Source organism: Bombina bombina, chromosome 2 (assembly GCF_027579735.1).
Source record: "Bombina bombina isolate aBomBom1 chromosome 2, aBomBom1.pri, whole genome shotgun sequence".
Lineage (NCBI taxonomy): Eukaryota > Metazoa > Chordata > Amphibia > Anura > Bombinatoridae > Bombina > Bombina bombina.
The window spans coordinates 273,774,468-273,798,756 of record NC_069500.1 but is presented as its reverse complement, the minus strand read 5'-3'; the positions used below and the strand labels follow the sequence as shown (position 1 = coordinate 273,798,756).

Here is a 24,289-nt window from a genome sequence, read left to right as displayed (position 1 = left end):
TGCTAAAAAAAAAATCAGTAGCTGAACCTTGGCTGCCGATATTGAGGTATAAACGCACCATCGGAAGCATTCGATAAACAAAATTGCTTCCAACAGCATATTTATAACCTTGCGCAAACCTTATTTTGACTCAGTGGAAAGTAACCCATTGTTGGGCAGCAGCCATTACTGTTAAAATTATATTTTATTTTCAAAGTGACCTTAAAATTACTGAACTGTTGGTTAAAAAAAATGTTATCATGCATCAGAATAGTGCAGAACAAAGTTGTAATGTGTGCTGAATTCTGGCAATTAAATCTGTAATGCTCAGATCTTCCCGTTTGAGCTGTCAGAGGCTTTAGAGAATGCATTGTGACTCGCGCTGTTTCACTGCTGTCGCCCCGTTTACAAGGGATATACACATGGCTGACTCAGTTTAACTGCTATCCCTGTCCTGATGTCATGTCTAATTGGCTGACACGGGTACTTGCTCAGCTCTGGGACTGTTGATCCATTTGACATCCATAGGAATGTGAGGACTTTGTAAGATGCAGGGTGGGAGCGTCTCGAGTTTCCTTTTAGGAAGTTGACTTTTTTTTATAGTAGCTCAGTTTTTAAACATGCTTCCTTTGCCTGCACTAAGAATAACCACTGAGCGGAGGGAACTGGTGGAACCAAGCTCTGAGCTATGGCTTGCAACATGTTACGGATTTCTATTTCATTTTTCATATTGATTTAAATATCTTTATATCCATTATAAAATATCTTCCTGAATTCATCTGTCCTACATGAAGCCCAAGGTTAGTGCTTTTTATTGCTAGGTTTCTGTTTGTCTTTCTCTCTGTGTGTCTGTCTACCTCTCTGTGTGTCTCTCTGTTAGTCTGTAGCAGTCTGATATCTAGTAACTTAACTAGATAAATCATCATTTTTATATATTACACCAAATTTAACAGTTAACAAGTAGTGTGTTGTTTTTTTCTCTCTCCATTCCTGCAGTAGCAGAAATATTCTAGAGTATTTTATAAGCTAAATACACTGAGCAGCCATCTGAGAGGTCTGTATGTCACTTACCCCCTCTAGTATTGGAATAGCCTGCTGGAGGCCAAAGGTCACTTTGTCTCAGACAGGTGGAAGAAGAAGTCAACTGCTACAATTATTGGAGAGCTGTGTTGCTGTGTTCTGTGCCTAATACCCACTGAAGGACTATTCAGATAAATTGTGCTGTCATATTTATTGCATTAAGGCATGCTCTGTTTTCTACAGGCTTTTATTATTAAATGCAGTATGTGCCCTTTATTTGGAGCAGGGGGCAATGCGAAGAGTGGAGGTCCCTGGGTAGCAGATTGGTTAAAGCAGCTCACAGATTAGTAATTGGTATTGTGCAGTTAATTACACTAAGCTTCTCCTCCCTGTGCTTTACTGGATTGGGTTTTAAGTTAATCTCCATCCATCATTCCTTTCAGCCTTAACTGCAGACGTTATTGATCAGCTTTCACGTTACTGTACTTGATTCAATTAATTGGAGTGTTCTAGAAATGCAGTGCACTTTGTTTATTTAGTGATTTTTTTTATATATATTTTAAAGTTGCACTGAATAAAAATGTAGTAATATTATATATGTATAGTTATAAATAATATCTCTAGGGTTTGCTTCAATCATTTTATGTTTGCAATTGTTGTTTCATATTTGTTTGATAATATAAATGAGTTTTTGATCATCAGAAATACACATATACATGACCTCTTCTTAAAGGGATACTAAACCCAACATTTTTCTTTCCTGATTCAGATAGAGCATGCATTTTTAAGCAAATTTCTAATTTACTCCTATTAGTATTTTTTCTTTTTCTTTCTATCTTTATTTAAAAAGCATAGGAGCCAGCCCATTCTAGGTTCAGCACCCTGGATAGTGCTTGCTTATTGGTGGCTACATTTAGCAAACCAATAAGCAAGCATAACCCAGGTTCTGAACCAAAAATGGGCTGGTTTCTATGCTTACATTCCTGCTTTTAAAATAAAGATAACAAGATAACTAAGTAAAATGATAATAGGAGTAAATTAGACAGTTGCTTAAAATTGCATGCTCTATCTGAATCATGAAAGGGTTTTGTGTACCTTAAAGTAAGGATAAAATAATTGTATTTGTATTTATTAAGAACAAAGGTGTTCTCTTTATTAGGCACTTTATGGCATCCTTAAAATGAGACACCAATTTAATTTGAAGTAATATGTGTAATTATATATATATATTGCTCCAAATGTAAGTGCTGTTTAGTGTCCTGTAAATGTAATTGCATTGTGTTCCTGTGTGCAGTTTATTGTCCTGTAAATGTAATTGTATTGTGTTCCTGTGTGCAGTTTATTGTCCTGTAAATGTAATTGTATTGAATGTGTCTAGTACTACAGAGTCTATGGATTAGTAGATGTACTTACTGAACGTAATTATAAGCCTTTATGTCGCATAGTGAAATACTCCAGTTGATATCAGGTTTGTAGTAGTGTTCAATCTTTGTTTGAAATACTAGTCTAACTTTTTAAACACTTTAGTATTTCAGAGACTAGATGGTTTATTTCAGTGAAATAACTGGGGTGATTTCTTCATAAATTTATAAATATTTTTTATAAAGAGACGACATAGTCCAAATTGAAATGATTTTGAGTGAGCATGCAACTTTAAAAAAGTTTTCTTCAATTTTCTTGGTATGTTTGATCAAGAGATTATCTAGAAATGATTATCTGCCATTTCCCTTGTTCAGAGGAGAATTGCCTGGTAATTCGGGGCTGGACTGACCTTGTTAGGCCGGATCAGACTGAAATACTTCAGGAAAGTTCTCCTCTTAGAAAAGCACAATTGGGCTACTCCCAGGTGGTGACCAGGCCAGAGAACAAGCCACTGAGTTGTTGTCCGTTCTTGGCAGACTGCTTCTCTTTCTGTATGAATATCTAGATATGCTCAGGATCAACCATGTGTAACATCTGCTACAAACATTTGTTTGCAAAAACTACTGCCACATAGTGCTCACTTTACACACTTCCAACAAAGGATACAAAGCTAGTTGTTTTTTTTGGCTGGTAACTGCACCAATAAGATTTTATCTAAAAGAGGAGATATTATTAATAATACATATATTTTGTGAACTTTACAGACAGACTCCAGCTTTTGTTGCAGAGCATTGGTAGTTGCCTGTGTGTCACTTTATAATCTGTGGGCTAGGCCACATGTAGGCTAGAAAAGTCATATCTAGTAAATTAAGTTACCAAACCTTATTTATTTTCCACAAAGTCCGTGTACAATGCATAAAGAATCCCAGTAACAGGAGATGGGAAACTGAACCTCAGTGACAAATTGCTGTCTAATATTGCTTTTATATTTCTCAATCACAGTGACAAACGCTTACAGGTTGCTTTCAGTCAAGCAGCAGCTGACTTTCATACGGCAAGCACTCATTATACCACCACCAAAATAAAAAAATAGCAACATACATTTACTAAGACATTTTAATGTGAAAATCTGCAGTAGTGCATTACTACGAGTAATTCGCTGCTGCAGAATTTCTTGTCTCATTAACAGTAGCGGTTCTAGAACTTAATATTTGGGAGCGCTAACAAAGGTGGTGTACACACAGCACACATAATATATGGAGCTCTGTTAAGGTCCTCACATTTTGGAGATGTATAGCACCCTCCATACTATAGAACCACTTTAGTAAAATTTATATATTGCTATTTTTTGTTATGTTGTTGGTGGTAGTTGGTAAGTGTAGTATGAAAGTCAGCAGCTGCTTGATTGACAGCAACCTGTAAGCGTTTGGCATTTATCATTGTGATTGAGATATATAAAGTTACACAGCAATATGTCACTGATGTGACAGCTATACATAAAGTGATAGGTCTTTCAAAAGGTTAAAATGTTAGGTTTAGCATCTCATACTACTGGGATTCTTCATGCACTATACAAATAAAATAATACAGGTACACATGCAGAATTCCAAAATCCAAACTTATTCTGAAATCTAATTATTATTATTATTATTTTAAATAAAATGATCAAAAATTACTATTTTTCTCCGCCTGTAAGCCTGAATCGTCTCTGCCTATGTCTGTTTTTGTTTTTGTGTCATAAAATTCAAATGTTCATCTATATTTATTTAAAATAACACATTATCTTCCTGATTACAGTACTGTACTATCTTTCTAAGGGTACTATGTATACCAACATATTAAAATGATATAAAACTACCTTTAGTTGCATGTGTAAGCTGTATTATGACATAAATATTGCCTAAATGACATAAGGTGGTGTTTACACTTGGTTCCACCCAGTCTCCAAACTGTTTTACAAATTTAAGTTTTCTAAAATCCAAACTGTTCCTAAATCCTAACCTTTTTCCGTCCCAAACAGTTTGGTTTTCAACCGGTAATAATAATATCTGGTGCATAATACAAAATGGATTTGCACTTATTTTACGGTTACATTGTCTGAGTTGGCGTTTATGCAGAAAGCCGTAGCATAGCCTTCCCTGCAGTGACTGCTCCTGGTGTCATCAGTGCAGAGGGACCTGTCAGCGGCTTTGTTTGCTAATAGCCCCATTATGACCTATTGGCAGCGTGAGCTATTGTTACCTCATGTACGCTGTGCTTGTACACAGGCTGAACAATTCAATAAAGTCTCAGTTTGTTAAAATAAATTGTTGGAGAAAAAAATAAATATATATATATATATATATATATATATATATATTGTCAGAATGTACAAACCTGTTTTAATTTTACTAATATTAAAGCAGAGCAATTTGAAAATGTTGACCTGTTTCTGGCCTTTGACATCTGGATGTGGACAGCACTGATGAAGTCTAACAGCTTAAGATTTACAATACTAAGCAATAATTGTCAATTAGAAAAAGTACACTTGTTAGTGAAAGCTCAATGCAATCAATATGTTTGTAGGTTTTATTTTTTCTTTGTAGTCAGCGTAATGTTATCACCTGTTCCATTAAAGGGACAAGAAATCAATTTTTTTCATGATTCAGACAAAACATGCCTTTTTAATAAATTTTCCAAATGACTTAAATCTAATTTGCTTTGTTCTCTTGGTATCCTTGGTTGAAAAGCATTCAAAGGAAGGTTCAGGAGCAGCAATGCATTGCTGGGAGCTAGCTGCTGTTGATGGCTGCACATTTATGCCTCTTGTCATTGGCTCACTAAATGTGCATAGCTAGCTTCCAGTAGAGCATTGGTGCTCCTTCAACAAAGGATACCAAGAGAAAGAAGTACATTTGATAAAATACATTGGAAAGCTGTTTAAAATTATATGCTCTATCTAAATCATGATAGAAAAATGTGGAGTTTCCTGTCCCTTCAAAGGGACAGTACATTCAAAATCAAACCACTTTCCACTTGTATTATCATCTAATGTGCCTTGTTATCTTGGTATCCTTTGTTGAAAAGCATACCTAGGTTTGATAAAGAGCAGCAATTCAGTACTAGGGGTTAGCTCTTGATTGGTAACTGCTTCTTGACATTAGCTCACCTGATGTCCTCAGCTGGCTTCCAGTACTGCATTGCTACTCCTTTAACACAGGATGAAGCAAAGTTCATATTAGAAGTACATTGGAAAGGTATTTAATATTTTAGGCTCTATCTGAATAATAAAAAGATGTGGGTTTTATGTCCATTTAAATGTCAGCTAAAGCTTCCTTTGTGTATCTAATTTGCATAGTAGTTCATATTTGTTACTGTACATACATATCTGACTATCTGTGTGCACCCATTGTGCATCATAGTTTTTTAATAAACCTATATGAATCGTTTTTGTAATTATTTTTCAGAAATAAACTACTGTCTTTATTCTTTATAGAAAATGCAAACATTTTAAGAGGCCAAAGACCTATTTATTTGCAGTGTCACTAATTACTATATTTGTAAGAGCATATGGTACTGATAATTTGTAAAAATACAAAAAAAATATTTAGCCTTTTTGTGTATGGTATCTTTATCATGAATAATACCAGGCATGTGTGTGTATGTGTATGGTATCTTTATCATGAATAATACCAGGCATGTGTGTGTATGTGTATGGTATCTTTATCATGAATAATGCCAGGCATTTGTGTGTATGTGTATGGTATCTTTATTATTAATAATACCAAGCATGTGTGTGTATGTGTATGGTATCTTTATCATGAATAATACCAGGCATTTGTGTGTATGTGTATGGTATCTTTATCATGAATAATACCAGGCATGTGTGTGTATGTGTATGGTATCTTTATCATGAATAATACCAGGCATGTGTGTGTGTGTATGGTATCTTTATCATGAATAATACCAGGCATGTGTGTGTATGTGTATGGTATCTTTATCATGAATAATACCAGGCATGTGTGTGTGTTTATGGTATCTTTATCATTAATAATACCAGGCATTTGTGTGTATGTGTATGGTATCTTTATCATGAATAATACCAGGCATTTGTGTGTATGTGTATGGTATCTTTATCATGAATAATACCAGGCATTTGTGTGTATGTGTATGGTATCTTTATTATTAATAATACCAGGCATGTGTGTGTATGTGTATGGTATCTTTATCATTAATAATACCAGGCATGTGTGTGTATGTGTATGGTATCTTTATCATGAATAATACCAGGCATTTGTGTGTATGTGTATGGTATCTTTATAATTAATAATACCAGGCATGTGTGTGTATGTGTATGGTATCTTTATCATTAATAATACCAGGCATGTGTGTGTATGTGTATGGTATCTTTATCATGAATAATGCCAGGCATTTGTGTGTGTGTTTATGGTATCTTTATCATTAATAATACCAGGCATTTGTGTGTATGTGTATGGTATCTTTATTATTAATAATACCAAGCATGTGTGTGTATGTGTATGGTATCTTTATCATGAATAATACCAGGCATTTGTGTGTGTGTTTATGGTATCTTTATCATGAATAATACCAGGCATTTGTGTGTATGTGTATGGTATCTTTATCATGAATAATACCAGGCATGTGTGTGTATGTGTATGGTATCTTTATCATGAATAATACCAGGCATGTGTGTGTATGTGTATGGTATCTTTATCATGAATAATGCCAGGCATTTGTGTGTGTGTTTATGGTATCTTTATCATTAATAATACCAGGCATTTGTGTGTATGTGTATGGTATCTTTATTATTAATAATACCAAGCATGTGTGTGTATGTGTATGGTATCTTTATCATGAATAATACCAGGCATTTGTGTGTGTGTTTATGGTATCTTTATCATGAATAATACCAGGCATTTGTGTGTATGTGTATGGTATCTTTATCATGAATAATACCAGGCATTTGTGTGTATGTGTATGGTATCTTTATCATTAATAATACCAGGCATTTGTGTGTATGTGTATGGTATCTTTAGCATGAATAATACCAGGCATTTGTGTGTATGTGTATGGTATCTTTATCATTAATAATACCAGGCATTTGTGTGTATGTGTATGGTATCTTTATCATGAATAATACCAGACATTTGTGTGTATGGTATCTTTATTATTAATAATACCAGGCATGTGTGTGTATGGTATCTTTATCATGAATAATACCAGGCATGTGTGTGTATGTGTATGGTATCTTTATCATGAATAATACCAGGCATGTGTGTGTATGTGTATGGTATCTTTATCATGAATAATACCAGGCATTTGTGTGTGTGTTTATGGTATCTTTATCATTAATAATACCAGGCATTTGTGTGTATGTGTATGGTATCTTTATCATGAATAATACCAGGCATTTGTGTGTATGTGTATGGTATCTTTATCATGAATAATACCAGGCATTTGTGTGTTTGTGTATGGTATCTTTATAATTAATAATACCAGGCATGTGTGTGTATGTGTATGGTATCTGTATCATTAATAATACCAGGCATGTGTGTGTATGTGTATGGTATCTTTATCATGAATAATACCAGGCATTTGTGTGTGTGTTTATGGTATCTTTATCATTAATAATAGCAGGCATTTGTGTGTATGTGTATGGTATCTTTATCATGAATAATACCAGGCATTTGTGTGTGTGTTTATGGTATATTTATCATTAATAATACCAGGCATTTGTGTGTGTGTATGGTATCTTTATTATGAATAATACCAGGCATTTGTGTGTATGTGTACGGTATCTTTATCATTAATAATACCAGGCATTTGTGTGTATGTGTACGGTATCTTTATCATGAACAAAACCAGGCGTTTGTGTGTATGGTATCTTTATCATGAATAATACCAGGCATTTGTGTGTATGGTATCTTTATCATGAATAAAACCAGGCATTTGTGTGTGTGTTTATGGTATCTTTATCATGAATAATACCAGGCATTTGTGTGTATGTTTATGGTATCTTTATCATTAATAATACCAGGCATTTGTGTGTATGTGTATGGTATCTTTATCATGAATAATACCAGGCATTTGTGTGTATGTGAATGGTATCTTTATCATGAATAATACCAGGCATTTGTGTGTGTGTTTATGGTATCTTTATCATGAATAATACCAGGCATTTGTGTGTATGTGTATGGTATCTTTATCATTAATAATACCAGGCATTTGTGTGTATGTGTATGGTATCTTTAGCATGAACAATCTTAGGCATTTGTGTGTATGTGTATGGTATCTTTATCATGAATAATACCAGGCATTTGTGTGTATGTGTATGGTATCTTTATCATTAATAATACCAGGCATTTGAGTGTATGTGTACGGTATCTTTATCATTAATAATACCAGACATTTGTGTGTGTTTATGGTATCTTTATCATTAATAATACCAGGCATTTGTGTGTATGTGTATGGTATCTTTAGCATGAACAATCTTAGGCATTTGTGTGTATGTGTATGGTATCTTTATCATGAATAATACCAGGCATTTGTGTGTATGTGTATGGTATCTTTATCATAAACAAAACCAGGCATTTGTGTGTTTGTGTATGATATATGTATAATACCAGGCATTTGTGTGTATGGTATCTTTATCATGAATAATACCAGGCATTTGTGTGTATGGTATCTTTATCATGAACAAAACCAGGCATTTGTGTGTTTGTGTATGGTATCTTTATCATGAATAATACCAGGCATTTGTGTGTATGTGTATGGTATCTTTAGCATGAATAATACCAGGCATTTGTGTGTATGTGTATGGTATCTTTAGCATGAATAATACCAGGCATTTGTGTGTATGTGTATGGTATCTTTAGCATGAATAATCTTAGGCATTTGTGTGTATGTGTATGGTATCTTTATCATGAATAATACCAGGCATTTGTGTGTATGTGTATGGTATCTTTATCATGAATAATACCAGTCATTTGTGTGTATGTTTATGGTATCTTTATCATGAATAATACCAGGCATTTGTGTGTATGGTATCTTTATCATTAATAAAACTAGGCATTTGTGTGTTGGTGTATGGTATCTTTATCATGAACAATGCCAGACATTTGTGTGTTTGTGTATGGTATCTTTATCATGAATAATACCAGGCATGTGTGTGTATGGTATCTTTAGCATGAATAATACCAGGCATGTGTGTGTTTGTGTATGGTATCTTTATCATGAATAATACCAGGCATTTGTGTGTATGTATGGTATGATACCTTCATCATGAATAATACCAGGCATGTGTGTGTACGGTATCTTTATCATGAATAATACCAGGCATTTGTGTGTTTGTGTATGGTATCTTTATCATGAATAATACCAGGCATTTGTGTGTATGTGTATGGTATCTTTATCATGAATAATACCAGATGTGTGTGTATGGTATCTTTATCATGAATAATACCAGGCATGTGTGTGTGTGTGTTTATGGTATCTTTATCATGAATAATACCAGGCATTTGTGTGTATGGTATCTTTATCATGAATAATACCAGGCATTTGTGTGTATGGTATCTTTATCATGAATAATACCAAGCATTTGTGTGTACGTGTATGATATCTTTATCATGAATAATACCAGGCATGTGTGTGTATGTGTATGGTATCTTTATCATGAATAATACCAAGCATTTGTGTGTACGTGTATGATATCTTTATCATGAATAATACCAGGCATTTGTGTGTATGTGTTCTGTAACTGGGAGAAAAAAGCATTTGAGTGGTGGTTTCTTTTTTTATTTTTATTATTATAATAAATATACCAAGGATGTAAAAAAATAATTGTATAAACTTCGTCATAAATTTTCATTGAACCCTGTTCTTTTAACCACCTTGTTGGTTTTTATTCCCTTTTATCTTATGCCGTATATCTTATATATGTTATTGGGGAGCTTTATATACCTCCAGCACTGGTCTATATTTTTGTGACATTTTTTTCTCTGTTCAAATTTGCACCTGATTGCTTCATCAGCTGGCACCTTCTTGGGTTTCACACCATTAAACAAAATTACACTGGTAAAGGGAGAGAAGTGGGTTCAATACCCTGTGTTTTTGTTCTCCTACCTACTGCTATGTTGTCTTATTGTCTCTGACCCATAGTAATATGTTTTGCTTCAAATAAAGTGCTCTGTGTTGTGCTATAAGCCACAACTATATCAGATATGGAGCTTCACTCCAGCTATCCAAAAAATAGTAGCGGTAGGATAATTTACGTCAGTATATTTATTGTTGGCCGCTTGCAGACGTAGAATACACCATTTTTTTTTTAATTCTCTAGTTATTTTAAAAACCTTTGTTTAAGTTTATGGTACAGTATTTCTTCTTCTCTGTTGGTATATTCAATTCCATTTTAGCTGTTCTTAATGGTCATTTAAACCACAGAATTCTCTTTCTGAAATGAGCTTTCCCCAATCCATGCATCATTACTTTGTCTAGCTGTTCATGCCCTGCTGTTTAAGTTTTAGGCATATATGATGCAGAATGCAGATAAGAAATGTATACAACTTCATAGTAGTCAGTGTTTGTGACCAATAGTGCCCAGTTTGACTTGGTCCAATGCACGTTTCTTTTATAAAGACTTCTTGGGGTGGGGGTGCAGCTAACTTCATGACTTCTCACGGTGCAAGTGTTCATCAGCTATGTATTCTGTACAGAAAGAACATCTCTCAGCTTAAATTTTTACATTTAATGTTCAGTTATCAAATGTCATATCCTGAAAATGGGTTTGACTTGAAGGCTGGGGTACATGAATCGTCCGACCTTGTGCACTGTTGTAAATTCCTTTTTAGGAAGGAAGAAAGTTTGGAACTGGTAAATACACTAACAAACATCCTGCTCTTGCTCTCAAGCCTAAACCATTTGATTGCTGTTAAAATTGTCTTGAAAGGCAGTTAATCGCTGTAACGTTATATCTTTATACTGAATGTCACAGATAATGAACTGGGGTATTTGTGTTTAAACATGAATATAAATGCATAACAGTTATATATTTTTTATTTCTTGCTGCTAACATGCAATATTGTAATATATCAACACAATTGCATATGTGTTACCTTATTTACAGCTAAACATGTTACAATAGGCAGGGCTATTCTTTAATGAGTGATCAAATGTTGTTTTTTTAAATTACTTTGCAAATTAAGATTATAAAGAGACGTGTGTGTATATGTACATTGTTCTCCCCAGGATTTATTTATTGGGCACACCACCTGGCTGATTTTACTGATCATTCAGCTAACATTTAAGCCAATATTACAGGGACATTAAACATTTTGAGATGGTAATATAAAATAATAAATTGTATATATATAAAAAAAACTCTACATTATACTTTCATTATTTATTTTGTCCCTTTTTTCTTGTAATTTCTTTCTAAAATTGTGAGCTTTTTCAGTTCCGCCCAGAAAACTATTATATTCCACACAGCCATTGGCTGCACACTATAGGGACCCATTTATAACTGTCCCTAATTGGCCAGAGCAGAGAAAGTAATTAAGTTACAACATGGTAGCTACCATTGTTTTATAGACACTAAAACCTTACACTTATTTTGTCACTATTGAAACAACTATTGAAACTTTAAAAAATACATCTTCATATTATTCTCATACTAATCCTTTTCTTTGAATGTGTCATTCTATCTAGCATTTTAGTGTTTAATGTCCCTTTAAGTTAAAATTAGCTAATATTGTTTCAGTGGTTATTGCACAAATTATAATGTTAAATTATGCAATAAATTTGTGCTTTGGATAATAACATTTATAAGAAGAGAACATGTTTTAATATCAGAGAACCCGTATATATGTCTTTAATACTCAGGTTGCATTGAGACCCATGTTGGGCAAACGGTCACTTGGAAGCTACATTCTGCCTTATGAGAATTTCCTGGCATAGTCAACTTTACTAAACAAAACGCTTGTATTCTTTACACTCCACTTTCTCAGCTTATTCTACTCCCCCAACACTTTCCTTATGTTTTTGCTGAAATAACAAAATGTTATCATCATTTGATAAGTTTTGTGCTAAATAAGAAATATTGATCTATAAACAAATTAATAAAGGTGGAGAAAGGACCCTGTTCCAAAGAGCTTTAAAGTGAAGGTAAACTTTTAAAAACAAGGGCACTTTCATTCATCAAAGTTTACAAAGCAGCCGTTTTGATTAAAAACTTACCTCTCTTCTTTGCACAGCCAGAGCAGCTTCCCCCACCATGAGATCCTCTCTTCACACATCATCAATGACTAATTAAGCTTCCTCCAGTCACTGCTTTCCCCCCAGGGTAGTGATTGCCTGAGGCCATGCCGTGATTGGAGGAAGCTGGATTAGTCATTGATGACGTGTGAAGAGAGGATCTCCAGGTGCGGGAAGCTGCTCTGGCTGTGAAAAAAACAAAGGTAATTTTTTAATCAAAACGGCAGCTTTCTAAACTTTGATGAATGAAAGTGCCCCTGTTTTTAATAGTATTTTTTTAAAAAAACGGGCTTTCATTCATCAAAGTTTACCTTCACTTTAAGAGCATTCAGTGTACACCATTAAATTAACTTTTCATCATAACAATAAGTTAAAGGGTCACGATAGTGAAAAACTGTGTTACAGTGCTCCTTATTTCTCTTGTTAAGTGTGTTCAGTCCACGGGTCATCCATTACTTATGGGATATATTCTCCTTCCCAACAGGAAGTTGCAAGAGGATCACCCAAGCAGAGCTGCTATATAGCTCCTCCCCTCACATGTCATATCCAGTCATTCTCTTGCAACCCTCAACAAAGAAGGAGGTATCAGGCTGATAAATGTATGCGCAGTTGAGTTATTTTCTAGGGACTAGAATTTGACTGAGAAAATACTGTTAATACTGAAATAATGTTTAAGCCTTATCTGCAGTGGAAGCGACTGGTAGCAGGCTTAGTGATAACTTTGCATGACATTCAAAATGTTATTTTTAAAACGTTTACTGGCATGTTATTCGTTTTGTGAGGTACTGTGGTGATAATTCTTTTTGGGCATGATTTTTTTCCACATGGCTAACGTATTTTCTGCATAGAAACCGTTATATCAGGTCTCCCACTGTTGTAATATGAGTGGGAGGGACCTTGTTTTAGCGCCTTGTTGCGCAGTTAAAATTCTAGCACAGTCTTCCTGTTTCTGCCTCCTTGATCCAGGACGTCTCTAGAGAGCTCAGGGGTCTTCAAAATTCGTTTTTGAGGGAGGTAATCAGTCACAGCAGATCTGTGACAGTGTGTTTGACTGTGATAAAAGCGTTAAATCTTAATTTGATATCCGTTTTTGGGTATTGAGGGGTTAATCATCCTTTTGCTAATGGGTGCAATCCTCTGCTAATTAATACATTTCTCGTTAAGAATTGTTGACTATAACTGAATTAGTTTTCTTTGTTATTCAACTGTGTTTTTAAAAGCGCTGCAGCGTTTTTTATATTGCTTGTAAACTTATTGAAAGTGATTTCCAAGCTTGCTAGCTTCATTGCTAGTCTGTTTAAACATGTCTGATACAGAGGAATCTGCTTGTTCATTATGTTCAAAAGCCGATGTGGAGCCCAATAGAAATATGTGTACCAATTGAATTGATATTACTTTGAATAAAAGTCAATCTGTACCGATAAAGAAATTATCACCAGACAACGAGGGGGAAGTTATGCCGTCTAACTCTCCTCACGTGTCAGTACCTCCGTCTCCCGCTCGGGAGGTGCGTAAGATTGAGGCGCCAAGTACATCAAGGCCCTTACAAATCACTTTACATGATATGGCTAATGTTATGAAAGAAGTATTATACAATATGCCCGAATTAAGAGGCAAGCGCGATAGCTCTGGGTTAAGGACAGAGCGCGCTGATGACACGAGAGCCATGTCTGATACTGCGTCACAATTTGCAGAACATGAGGACGGTGAGCTTCATTCTGTCGGTGACGGTTCTGATCCGGGGAGACCGGATTCAGAAATTTCAAATTTTAAATTTAAGCTTGAGAACCTCCGCGTGTTACTAGGGGAGGTGTTAGCGGCTCTGAATGATTGCGACACAGTGGCAATCCCAGAGAAATTATGTAGGTTGGATAGATACTATGCGGTACCGGTGTGTACTGACGTTTTTCCTATACCAAAAAGGCTTACAGAAATTATTAGTAAGGAGTGGGATAGACCCGGTGTGCCCTTTTCCCCTCCTCCGATATTTAGAAAAATGTTCCCTATAGACGCCACCACACGAGACTTATGGCAGACGGTCCCTAAGTTGGAGGGAGCAGTTTCTACTTTAGCCAAGCGTACCACTATCCCGGTGGAGGATAGCTGTGCTTTCTCAGATCCAATGGATAAAAAATTAGAGGGTTACCTTAAGAAAATGTTTGTTCAACAAGGTTTTATATTGCAGCCTCTTGCATGCATTGCGCCTGTCACGGCTGCAGCGGCATTCTGGTTTGAGTCTCTGGAAGAGGCGATTCGCACAGCACCATTGGATGAGACTTTGAGCAAAGTTAGAACGCTTAAACTGGCTAATGCGTTTGTTTCGGATGCCGTAGTGCATTTAACCAAATTACGGCTAAAAATTCCGGATTCGCCATACAGGCGCACAGGGCGCTATGGCTTAAATCCTGGTCAGCAGATGTAACTTCTAAGTCTAAACTACTTAACATTCCTTTCAAAGGGCAGACCTTATTCGGGCCCGGCTTGAAGGAAATTATTGCTGACATTACGGGAGGTAAGGGCCACACCCTTCCTCAGGACAGGGCCAAATCAAAGGCCAAACAGTCTAATTTTCGTGCCTTTCGTAACTTCAAGGCAGGAGCAGCATCAACTTCCTCCGCTCCAAAACAGGAAGGAACTGCTGCTCGTTACAGACAGGGTTGGAAAGGCAACCAGTCATGGAACAAGGGCAAGCAGGCCAGAAAGCCTACTTCCACCCCTAAGACAGCATGAAGACAGGGCCCCCTCTCCGGAGACGGATCTAGTGGGGGGCAGACTTTCTCTCTTCGCCCAGGCCTGGGCAAGAGATGTACAGGATCCCTGGACGTTGGAGATTATATCTCAGGGATACCTTCTGGATTTCAAAACTTCTCCTCCACAAGGGAGGTTTCATCTGTCAAGGTTATCAACAAACCTAGTAAAGAAAGAGGCATTTCTACAATGTGTACAAGACCTCTTAGTGATGGGAGTGATCCACCCAGTTCCGCAAACGGAACGAGGACAAGGGTTTTACTCAAATCTATTTGTGGTTCCCAAAAAAGAGGGAACCTTCAGACCAATCTTAGACTTAAAAATCTTAAACAAATTCCTAAGGGTTCCATCGTTCAAGATGGAAACCATTCGGACCATCCTGCTCATGATCCAAGAGGCTCAATATATGACCACAGTGGACTTAAAGGATGCCTACCTTCACATACCGATTCACAAAGATCATTATCGGTACCTAAGATTTGCCTTTCTAGACAGGCATTACCAGTTTGTAGCTCTTCCCTTCGGGTTAGCTACGGCCCCAATAATTTTTACAAAGGTTCTGGGCTCACTTCTGGCGGTACTAAGACCACGAGGCATAGCGGTGGCTCCGTACCTAGACGACATTCTGATTCAAGCGTCAAGTTTTCAAAATGCAAAGTCTCATACAGAGATAGTTCTAGCATTTCTGAGGTCGCATGGGTGGAAAGTGAACGTGGAAAAGAGTTCTCTGTTACCGCTCACAAGGGTTCCTTTTCTAGGGACTCGTAGAGATGAAGATTTACCTGACGGAGTCCAGGTTATCAAAGATTCTCAATGCTTGCCGTGCCCTTCACTCCATTCCAAGCCCATCAGTAGCTCAGTGTATGGAAGTAATCGGCTTGATGGTCGCGGCAATGGACATATTGCCATTTGCGCGCCTGCATCTCAGACCGCTGCAACTATGCATGCTAAGTCAGTGGAACGGGGATTACTCAGATCTGTCCCCTTTGCTAAATCTGGACCAGGAGACCAGAGATTCTCTTCTCTGGTGGATGTCACGGGTTCATCTGTCCAAAGGAATGACCTTTCGCAGACCAGATTGGACAATTGTAATAACAGATGCCAGCCTTCTAGGCTGGGGAGCAGTCTGGAACTCCCTGAAGGCTCAGGGATCGTGGACTCAGGAGGAGAAACTCCTACCAATCAACATTCTAGAATTAAGAGCAATATTCAATGCTCTTCTAGCTTGGCCTCAGTTAGCAACACTGAGGTTCATCAGGTTTCAGTCGGACAACATCACGACTGTGGCTTACATCAATCATCAAGGGGGAACCAGGAGTTCCCTAGCGATGTTGGAAGTCTCGAAGATAATTCGCTGGGCAGAGTCACACTCTTGCCACCTGTCAGCGATCTACATCCCAGCTGTGAAGAACTGGGAAGCGGATTTTCTAAGTCGCCAGACTTTTCATCCGGGGTAGTGGGAACTACACCCGGAGGTATTTGCTCAACTGATTCGTCGTTGGGGCAAACCGGATCTGGATCTTATGGCATCTCGCCAGAACGCCAAGCTTCCTCGTTACGGATCCAGGTCCAGGGACCCAGGAGCGGTGCTGGTAGATGCACTTGCAGCCCCTTGGGTTTTCAACATAGCTTATGTGTTTCCACCTTTTCTGTTGCTACCTCGACTGATTGCCAGGATCAAACAGGAGAGAGCATTGGTGATTCTGATAGCGCCTGCGTGGCCACGCAGGACCTGGTATGCAGACCTAGTGGACATGTCGTCCTGTCCACCATGGTCTCTACCTCTGAGGCAGGACCTTCTAATTCAGGGTCCTTTCAACCATCCAAACCTAATTTCTCTGAGGCTGACTGCTTGGAGATTGAACGCTTGATTCTATCAAAGCGTGGGTTTTCGGATTCGGTTATTGATACATTGATACAGGCTCGGAAACCTGTTACCAGAAAAATTTACCATAAGATATGGCGTAAATATTTATATTGGTGTGAATCCAAGAGTTACTCATGGAGTAAGGTTAGGATTCCTAGGATATTGTCTTTTCTACAAGAGGGTTTAGAAAAGGGCTTATCCGCTAGTTCACTAAAGGGACAGATTTCTGCTCTGTCTATTCTTTTACACAAGCGTCTGGCAGGGAATCCAGACGTCCAGGCTTTTTGTCAGGCTTTGGCTAGGATTAAGCCTGTGTTTAAGGCTGTTGCTCCTCCGTGGAGCTTAAACTTGGTTCTTAAAGTTCTTCAGGGTGTTCCGTTTGAACCCCTTCATTCCATTGATATTAAGCTTTTATCTTGGAAAGTTCTGTTTTTGATGGCTATTTCCTCGGCTCGAAGAGTCTCGGAGTTATCTGCCTTACATTGTGATTCTCCTTATCTGATCTTTCATTCAGACAAGGTAGTCCTGCGTACTAAACCTGGGTTTTTGCCTAAGGTTGTTTCTAACAGGAATATCAATCAAGAGATTGTTGTTCCATCATTGTGTCCTAATCCTTCTTCAAAGAAGCAACGTCTTTTGCATAATCTAGACGTGGTCCGTGCCCTGAAGTTCTACTTACAGGCAACTAAAGATTTTTGACAAACTTCTTCCCTGTTTGTCGTTTACTCTGGACAGAGGAGAGGTCAAAAGGCTTCGGCTACCTCTCTCTCTTTTTGGCTTCGTAGCATAATACGTTTAGCCTATGAGACTGCTGGACAGCAGCCTCCTGAAAGAATTACAACTCATTCCACTAGAGCTGTGACTTCCACTTGGGCCTTTAAAAATGAGGCCTCTGTTGAACAGATTTGCAAGGCTGCAACTTGGTCTTCACTTCATACTTTTTCCAAATTTTACAAATTTGACACTTTTGCTTCTTCGGAGGCTGTTTTTGGGAGAAAGGTTCTACAGGCAGTGGTTCCTTCTGTTTAATGTTCCTGCCTTGTCCCTCCCTTCATCCGTGTACTTTAGCTTTGGTATTGGTATCCGATAAGTAATGGATGACCCGTGGACTGAACACACTTAACAAGAGAAAACATAATTTATGCTTACCTGATAAATTTATTTCTCTTGTAGTGTGTTCAGTCCACGGCCCGCCCTGTCTTTTTGAGGCAGGTTCTAAATTTTAAATTATAACTCCAGTCAACACTGCACCCTATAGTTTCTCCTTTCTCGTCTTGTTTCGGTCGAATGACTGGATATGACATGTGAGGGGAGGAGCTATATAGCAGCTCTGCTTGGGTGATCCTCTTGCAACTTCCTGTTGGGAAGGAGAATATATCCCATAAGTAATGGATGACCCGTGGACTGAACACACTACAAGAGAAATAAATTTATCAGGTAAGCATAAATTATGTTTTTTTAAAAGCAGATGTCCCTGTTCTGAATAAAACCAACCTTTTCTATGTGATTTGTCCCTATCAGCTAATGGGGCATTAGATTTTCAGAAAGTGAATAATTTTGTGCATTTAGGTACTGTTAGATTTTCATTAAATTTAAAGGGATACTAAAGTCAATATTAAACTTTTATGATCCAGATATAGGGGCCGATTTATCAAGGGCCAATAAAATGGCATACAGCAATGTCTGTCGCACATGATACGCTACAGCGTATCATGTTGGACAGATATTGATAAATCGGCCCCATAGCATGCAGTTTTAAGAGACTTTCTAATGAAATTGTCTGTTTGCGAGGCACCAGCTACTACTGAGCATGTGCAAGAGTTCACAGTGTATATGTATGTGAGTCTGTGATTATAGTTGTCAGGTGGCTAGGCTAGCAATTTTTTAAAATTCTAAAATAAAGTGCTATTGCAATTTTTTTAAAAAAATTTTTACTTTGCATTTGTTGATTATGCGTTTCTTATATATTTAATAATCCATTAAACAGTTTACCTTTTTTCTTTTTTCACACAAAAGCTCTATGGTAGAATGTGCTGTGATCTGAGATGTCATCACAGAAAATGCAGCATGTCTGTAGAAAGAAATGGACACATTCAGCAACTGTTAGTGTTTTTGCTTTGCAGCACTGCTCTACATCAGGCTGTTCTCTTCAAACAGTGCTGTACTCTGGCTGCATTGTGTAAGTTTTTCTTAACACAGTGCAGCCCCCGGCCTTTACAGGTCTGCAAAGCTGTGACTCCTGAAAGTTAGTGGTTCTTGTGAACAATGGACCTTTTTATTCCTACATTTCTACCTTATGATGATGTGATGTTACACCAAAAGTAAATTAAGCAGATTTATTCTAGAGACATTTTAAAAGTTTAAGAATTTTTTTTTTTTTTGTAATGCATTTTCAACTGTTGCAATATATTATAAAACCAAAAATTGGTTTATTCTCCAATTAATCAACATATTGCAATTAAGCTAGTGATTTAGCGTAGCTGCCTAATTTAAAATTTAATTTAATTTCAAAATGACCTGAAGAAAAATATTCACTAAAAAAATATCTCATAGCAGAAAGTAAAAAAAAAAAGTTGTGTGTGTGTCCGGGCACATACATGATAGGATCAAATGTAAATACTCCGTCCCTTTAAACATGTATTCTGTTATATGCAGGATTACATTTGATTTTCTTTGGTGTAGTATTTGCTTTTTCTCCAACATAGGTGTGTCCGGTCCACGGCGTCATCCTTACTTGTGGGATATTCTCCTCCCCAACAGGAAATGGCAAAGAGCCCAGCAAAGCTGGTCACATGATCCCTCCTAGGCTCCGCCTACCCCAGTCATTCTCTTTGCCGTTGTACAGGCAACATCTCCACGGAGATGGCTTAGAGTTTTTTAGTGTTTAACTGTAGTTTTTATTATTCAATCAAGAGTTTGTTATTTTGAAATAGTGCTGGTATGTACTATTTACTCAGAAACAGAAAAGAGATGAAGATTTCTGTTTGTATGAGGAAAATGATTTTAGCAACCGTAACTAAAATCCATGGCTGTTCCACACAGGACTGTTGAGAGCTACTAACTTCAGTTGGGGGAACAGTATGCAGTCTCTTGCTGCTTGAGGTATGACACATTCTAACAAGACGATGTAATGCTGGAAGCTGTCATTTTCCCTATGGGATCCGGTAAGCCATGTTTATTACGATCATAAATAAGGGCTTCACAAGGGCTTATTAAGACTGTAGACTTTTCTGGGCTAAATCGATTCATTATTAACACATATTTAGCCTTGAGGAATCATTTTATCTGGGTATTTTGATATAAGAATATCGGCAGGCACTGTATTAGACACCTTATTACTTAGGGACTTTCCCAAAGCATAAGCAGAGCCTCATTTTCGCGCCGGTGTGGCGCACTTGTTTTTGAGAGGCATGGCATGCAGTCGCATGTGTGAGGAGCTCTGATACTTAGAAAAGACTTTCTGAAGGCGTCATTTGGTATCGTATTCCCCTTTGGGCTTGGTTGGGTCTCAGCAAAGCAGATACCAGGGACTGTAAAGGGGTTAAAGTTTAAAACGGCTCCGGTTCCGTTATTTTAAGGGTTAAAGCTTCCAAATTTGGTGTGCAATACTTTTAAGGCTTTAAGACACTGTGGTGAAAATTTGGTGAATTTTGTACAATTCCTTCATGTTTTTTCGCAATTGCAGTAATAAAGTGTGTTCAGTTTAAAATTTAAAGTGACAGTAACGGTTTTATTTTAAAACGTTTTTGTACTTTATCAAGTTTATGCCTGTTTAACATGTCTGAACTACCAGATAGACTGTGTTCTACAAAATCCCCGGTGGCTTGGTGGGTAAGCAAGCAGCCTACCAGATGGCAGGCCAGCAGTTTGAATCCAGCCGCAGTCGCCATGTTTTCAGACCACATAAAAAGACAGGCATTCTTACATTGTGTAGAAGACCTGTTAAAAATGGGAGTGATTCATCCTGTTCCATTAAGAGAACAAGGGATGGGGTTCTACTCCAATCTGTTCATAGTTCCCAAAAAAGAGGGAACGTTCAGACCAATCTTAGATCTCAAGATCTTAAACAAGTTTCTCAAGGTTCCATCGTTCAAGATGGAAACCATTCGAACTATTCTTCCTTCCATCCAGGAAGGTCAATTCATGACCACGGTGGATTTAAAGGATGCGTATCTACATATTCCTATCCACAAGGAACATCATCGGTTCCTAAGGTTCGCATTCCTGGACAAGCATTACCAGTTTGTGGCGCTTCCTTTCGGATTAGCCACTGCTCCAAGGATTTTCACAAAGGTACTAGGGTCCCTTCTAGCTGTGCTAAGACCAAGGGGCATTGCTGTAGTACCTTACTTGGACGACATTCTGATTCAAGCGTCGTCCCTTCCTCAAGCAAAGGCTCACACGGACATCGTCCTGGCCTTTCTCAGATCTCACGGATGGAAAGTGAACGTGGAAAAGAGTTCTCTATCTCCGTCAACAAGGGTTCCCTTCTTGGGAACAATAATAGACTCCTTAGAAATGAGGATATTTCTGACAGAGGCCAGAAAAACAAAGCTTCTAGACTCTTGTCGGATACTTCATTCCGTTCCTCTTCCTTCTATAGCTCAGTGCATGGAAGTGATCGGGTTGATGGTAGCGGCTATGGACATAGTTCCTTTTGCGCGCATTCATCTAAGACCATTACAACTGTGCATGCTCAGTCAGTGGAATGGGGATTATACAGACTTGTCTCCGAAGATACAAGTAAATCAGAGGACCAGAGACTCACTCCGTTGGTGGCTGTCCCTGGACAACCTGTCACGAGGGATGACATTCCGCAGACCAGAGTGGGTCATTGTCACGACCGACGCCAGTCTGATGGGCTGGGGCGCGGTCTGGGGATCCCTGAAAGCTCAGGGTCTTTGGTCTCGGGAAGAATCTCTTCTACCGATAAATATTCTGGAACTGAGAGCGATATTCAATGCTCTCAAGGCTTGGCCTCAGCTAGCGAGGGCCAAGTTCATACGGTTTCAATCAGACAACATGACAACTGTTGCGTACATCAACCATCAGGGGGGAACAAGGAGTTCCCTAGCGATGGAAGAAGTGACCAAAATCATTCTATGGGCGGAGTCTCACTCCTGCCACCTGTCCGCTATCCACATCCCAGGAGTGGAAAATTGGGAAGCGGATTTTCTGAGTCGTCAGACATTGCATCCGGGGGAGTGGGAACTCCATCCGGAAATCTTTGCCCAAGTCACTCAGCTGTGGGGCATTCCAGACATGGATCTGATGGCCTCCCGTCAGAACTTCAAAGTTCCTTGCTACGGGTCCAGATCCAGGGATCCCAAGGCGGCTCTAGTGGATGCACTAGTAGCACCTTGGACCTTCAAACTAGCTTATGTGTTCCCGCCGTTCCCTCTCATCCCCAGGCTGGTAGCCAGGATCAATCAGGAGAGGGCGTCGGTGATCTTGATAGCTCCTGCGTGGCCACGCAGGACTTGGTATGCAGATCTGGTGAATATGTCATCGGCTCCACCTTGGAAGCTACCTTTGAGACGAGACCTTCTTGTTCAGGGTCCGTTCGAACATCCGAACCTGGTTTCACTCCAGCTGACTGCTTGGAGATTGAACGCTTGATCTTATCGAAGCGAGGGTTCTCAGATTCTGTTATCGATACTCTTGTTCAGGCCAGAAAGCCTGTAACTAGAAAGATTTACCACAAAATTTGGAAAAAATATATCTGTTGGTGTGAATCTAAAGGATTCCCTTGGGACAAGGTTAAGATTCCTAAGATTCTATCCTTCCTTCAAGAAGGATTGGAAAAAGGATTATCTGCAAGTTCCCTGAAGGGACAGATTTCTGCCTTGTCTGTGTTACTTCACAAAAAGCTGGCAGCTGTGCCAGATGTTCAAGCCTTTGTTCAGGCTCTGGTTAGAATTAAGCCTGTTTACAAACCTTTGACTCCTCCTTGGAGTCTCAATTTAGTTCTTTCAGTTCTTCAGGGGGTTCCGTTTGAACCCTTACATTCCGTTGATATTAAGTTATTATCTTGGAAAGTTTTGTTTTTAGTTGCAATCTCTTCTGCTAGAAGAGTTTCAGAATTATCTGCTCTGCAGTGTTCTCCTCCTTATCTGGTGTTCCATGCAGATAAGGTGGTTTTACGTACTAAACCTGGTTTTCTTCCAAAAGTTGTTTCTAACAAAAACATTAACCAGGAGATTATCGTACCTTCTCTGTGTCCGAAACCAGTTTCAAAGAAGGAACGTTTGTTGCACAATTTGGATGTTGTTCGCGCTCTAAAATTCTATTTAGATGCTACAAAGGATTTTAGACAAACATCTTCCTTGTTTGTTGTTTATTCTGGTAAAAGGAGAGGTCAAAAAGCAACTTCTACCTCTCTCTCTTTTTGGATTAAAAGCATCATCAGATTGGCTTACGAGACTGCCGGACGGCAGCCTCCCGAAAGAATCACAGCTCATTCCACTAGGGCTGTGGCTTCCACATGGGCCTTCAAGAACGAGGCTTCTGTTGATCAGATATGTAGGGCAGCGACTTGGTCTTCACTGCACACTTTTACCAAATTTTACAAGTTTGATACTTTTGCTTCTTCTGAGGCTATTTTTGGGAGAAAGGTTTTGCAAGCCGTGGTGCCTTCCATTTAGGTGACCTGATTTGCTCCCTCCCTTCATCCGTGTCCTAAAGCTTTGGTATTGGTTCCCACAAGTAAGGATGACGCCGTGGACCGGACACACCTATGTTGGAGAAAACAGAATTTATGTTTACCTGATAAATTACTTTCTCCAACGGTGTGTCCGGTCCACGGCCCGCCCTGGTTTTTTTAATCAGGTCTGATAATTTATTTTCTTTAACTACAGTCACCACGGTACCATATGGTTTCTCCTATGCAAATATTCCTCCTTAACGTCGGTCGAATGACTGGGGTAGGCGGAGCCTAGGAGGGATCATGTGACCAGCTTTGCTGGGCTCTTTGCCATTTCCTGTTGGGGAGGAGAATATCCCACAAGTAAGGATGACGCCGTGGACCGGACACACCGTTGGAGAAAGTAATTTATCAGGTAAACA

At 38.4% G+C, this 24,289-nt stretch overlaps 1 protein-coding gene across 4 annotated transcripts in view; it reads left to right on the top strand.

The window, feature by feature from the left end:
* The window catches only part of MCC (MCC regulator of WNT signaling pathway), a 1,086,108-nt gene that overhangs the window by 538,332 nt on the left and 523,487 nt on the right, over positions 1 to 24,289 (top strand). The window contains exon 1 of one of the 4 annotated variants that reach the window (XM_053701551.1): positions 646 to 779. The exons of the other annotated variants lie outside the window; for them this stretch is intronic. Within the exon in view, the coding sequence (XP_053557526.1) occupies positions 768 to 779 (12 nt within the window). The 5' untranslated portion in view covers positions 646 to 767. Of the gene's footprint in view, positions 1 to 645; positions 780 to 24,289 lie in introns of those variants that run through there. 4 annotated transcript variants of the gene reach the window in all.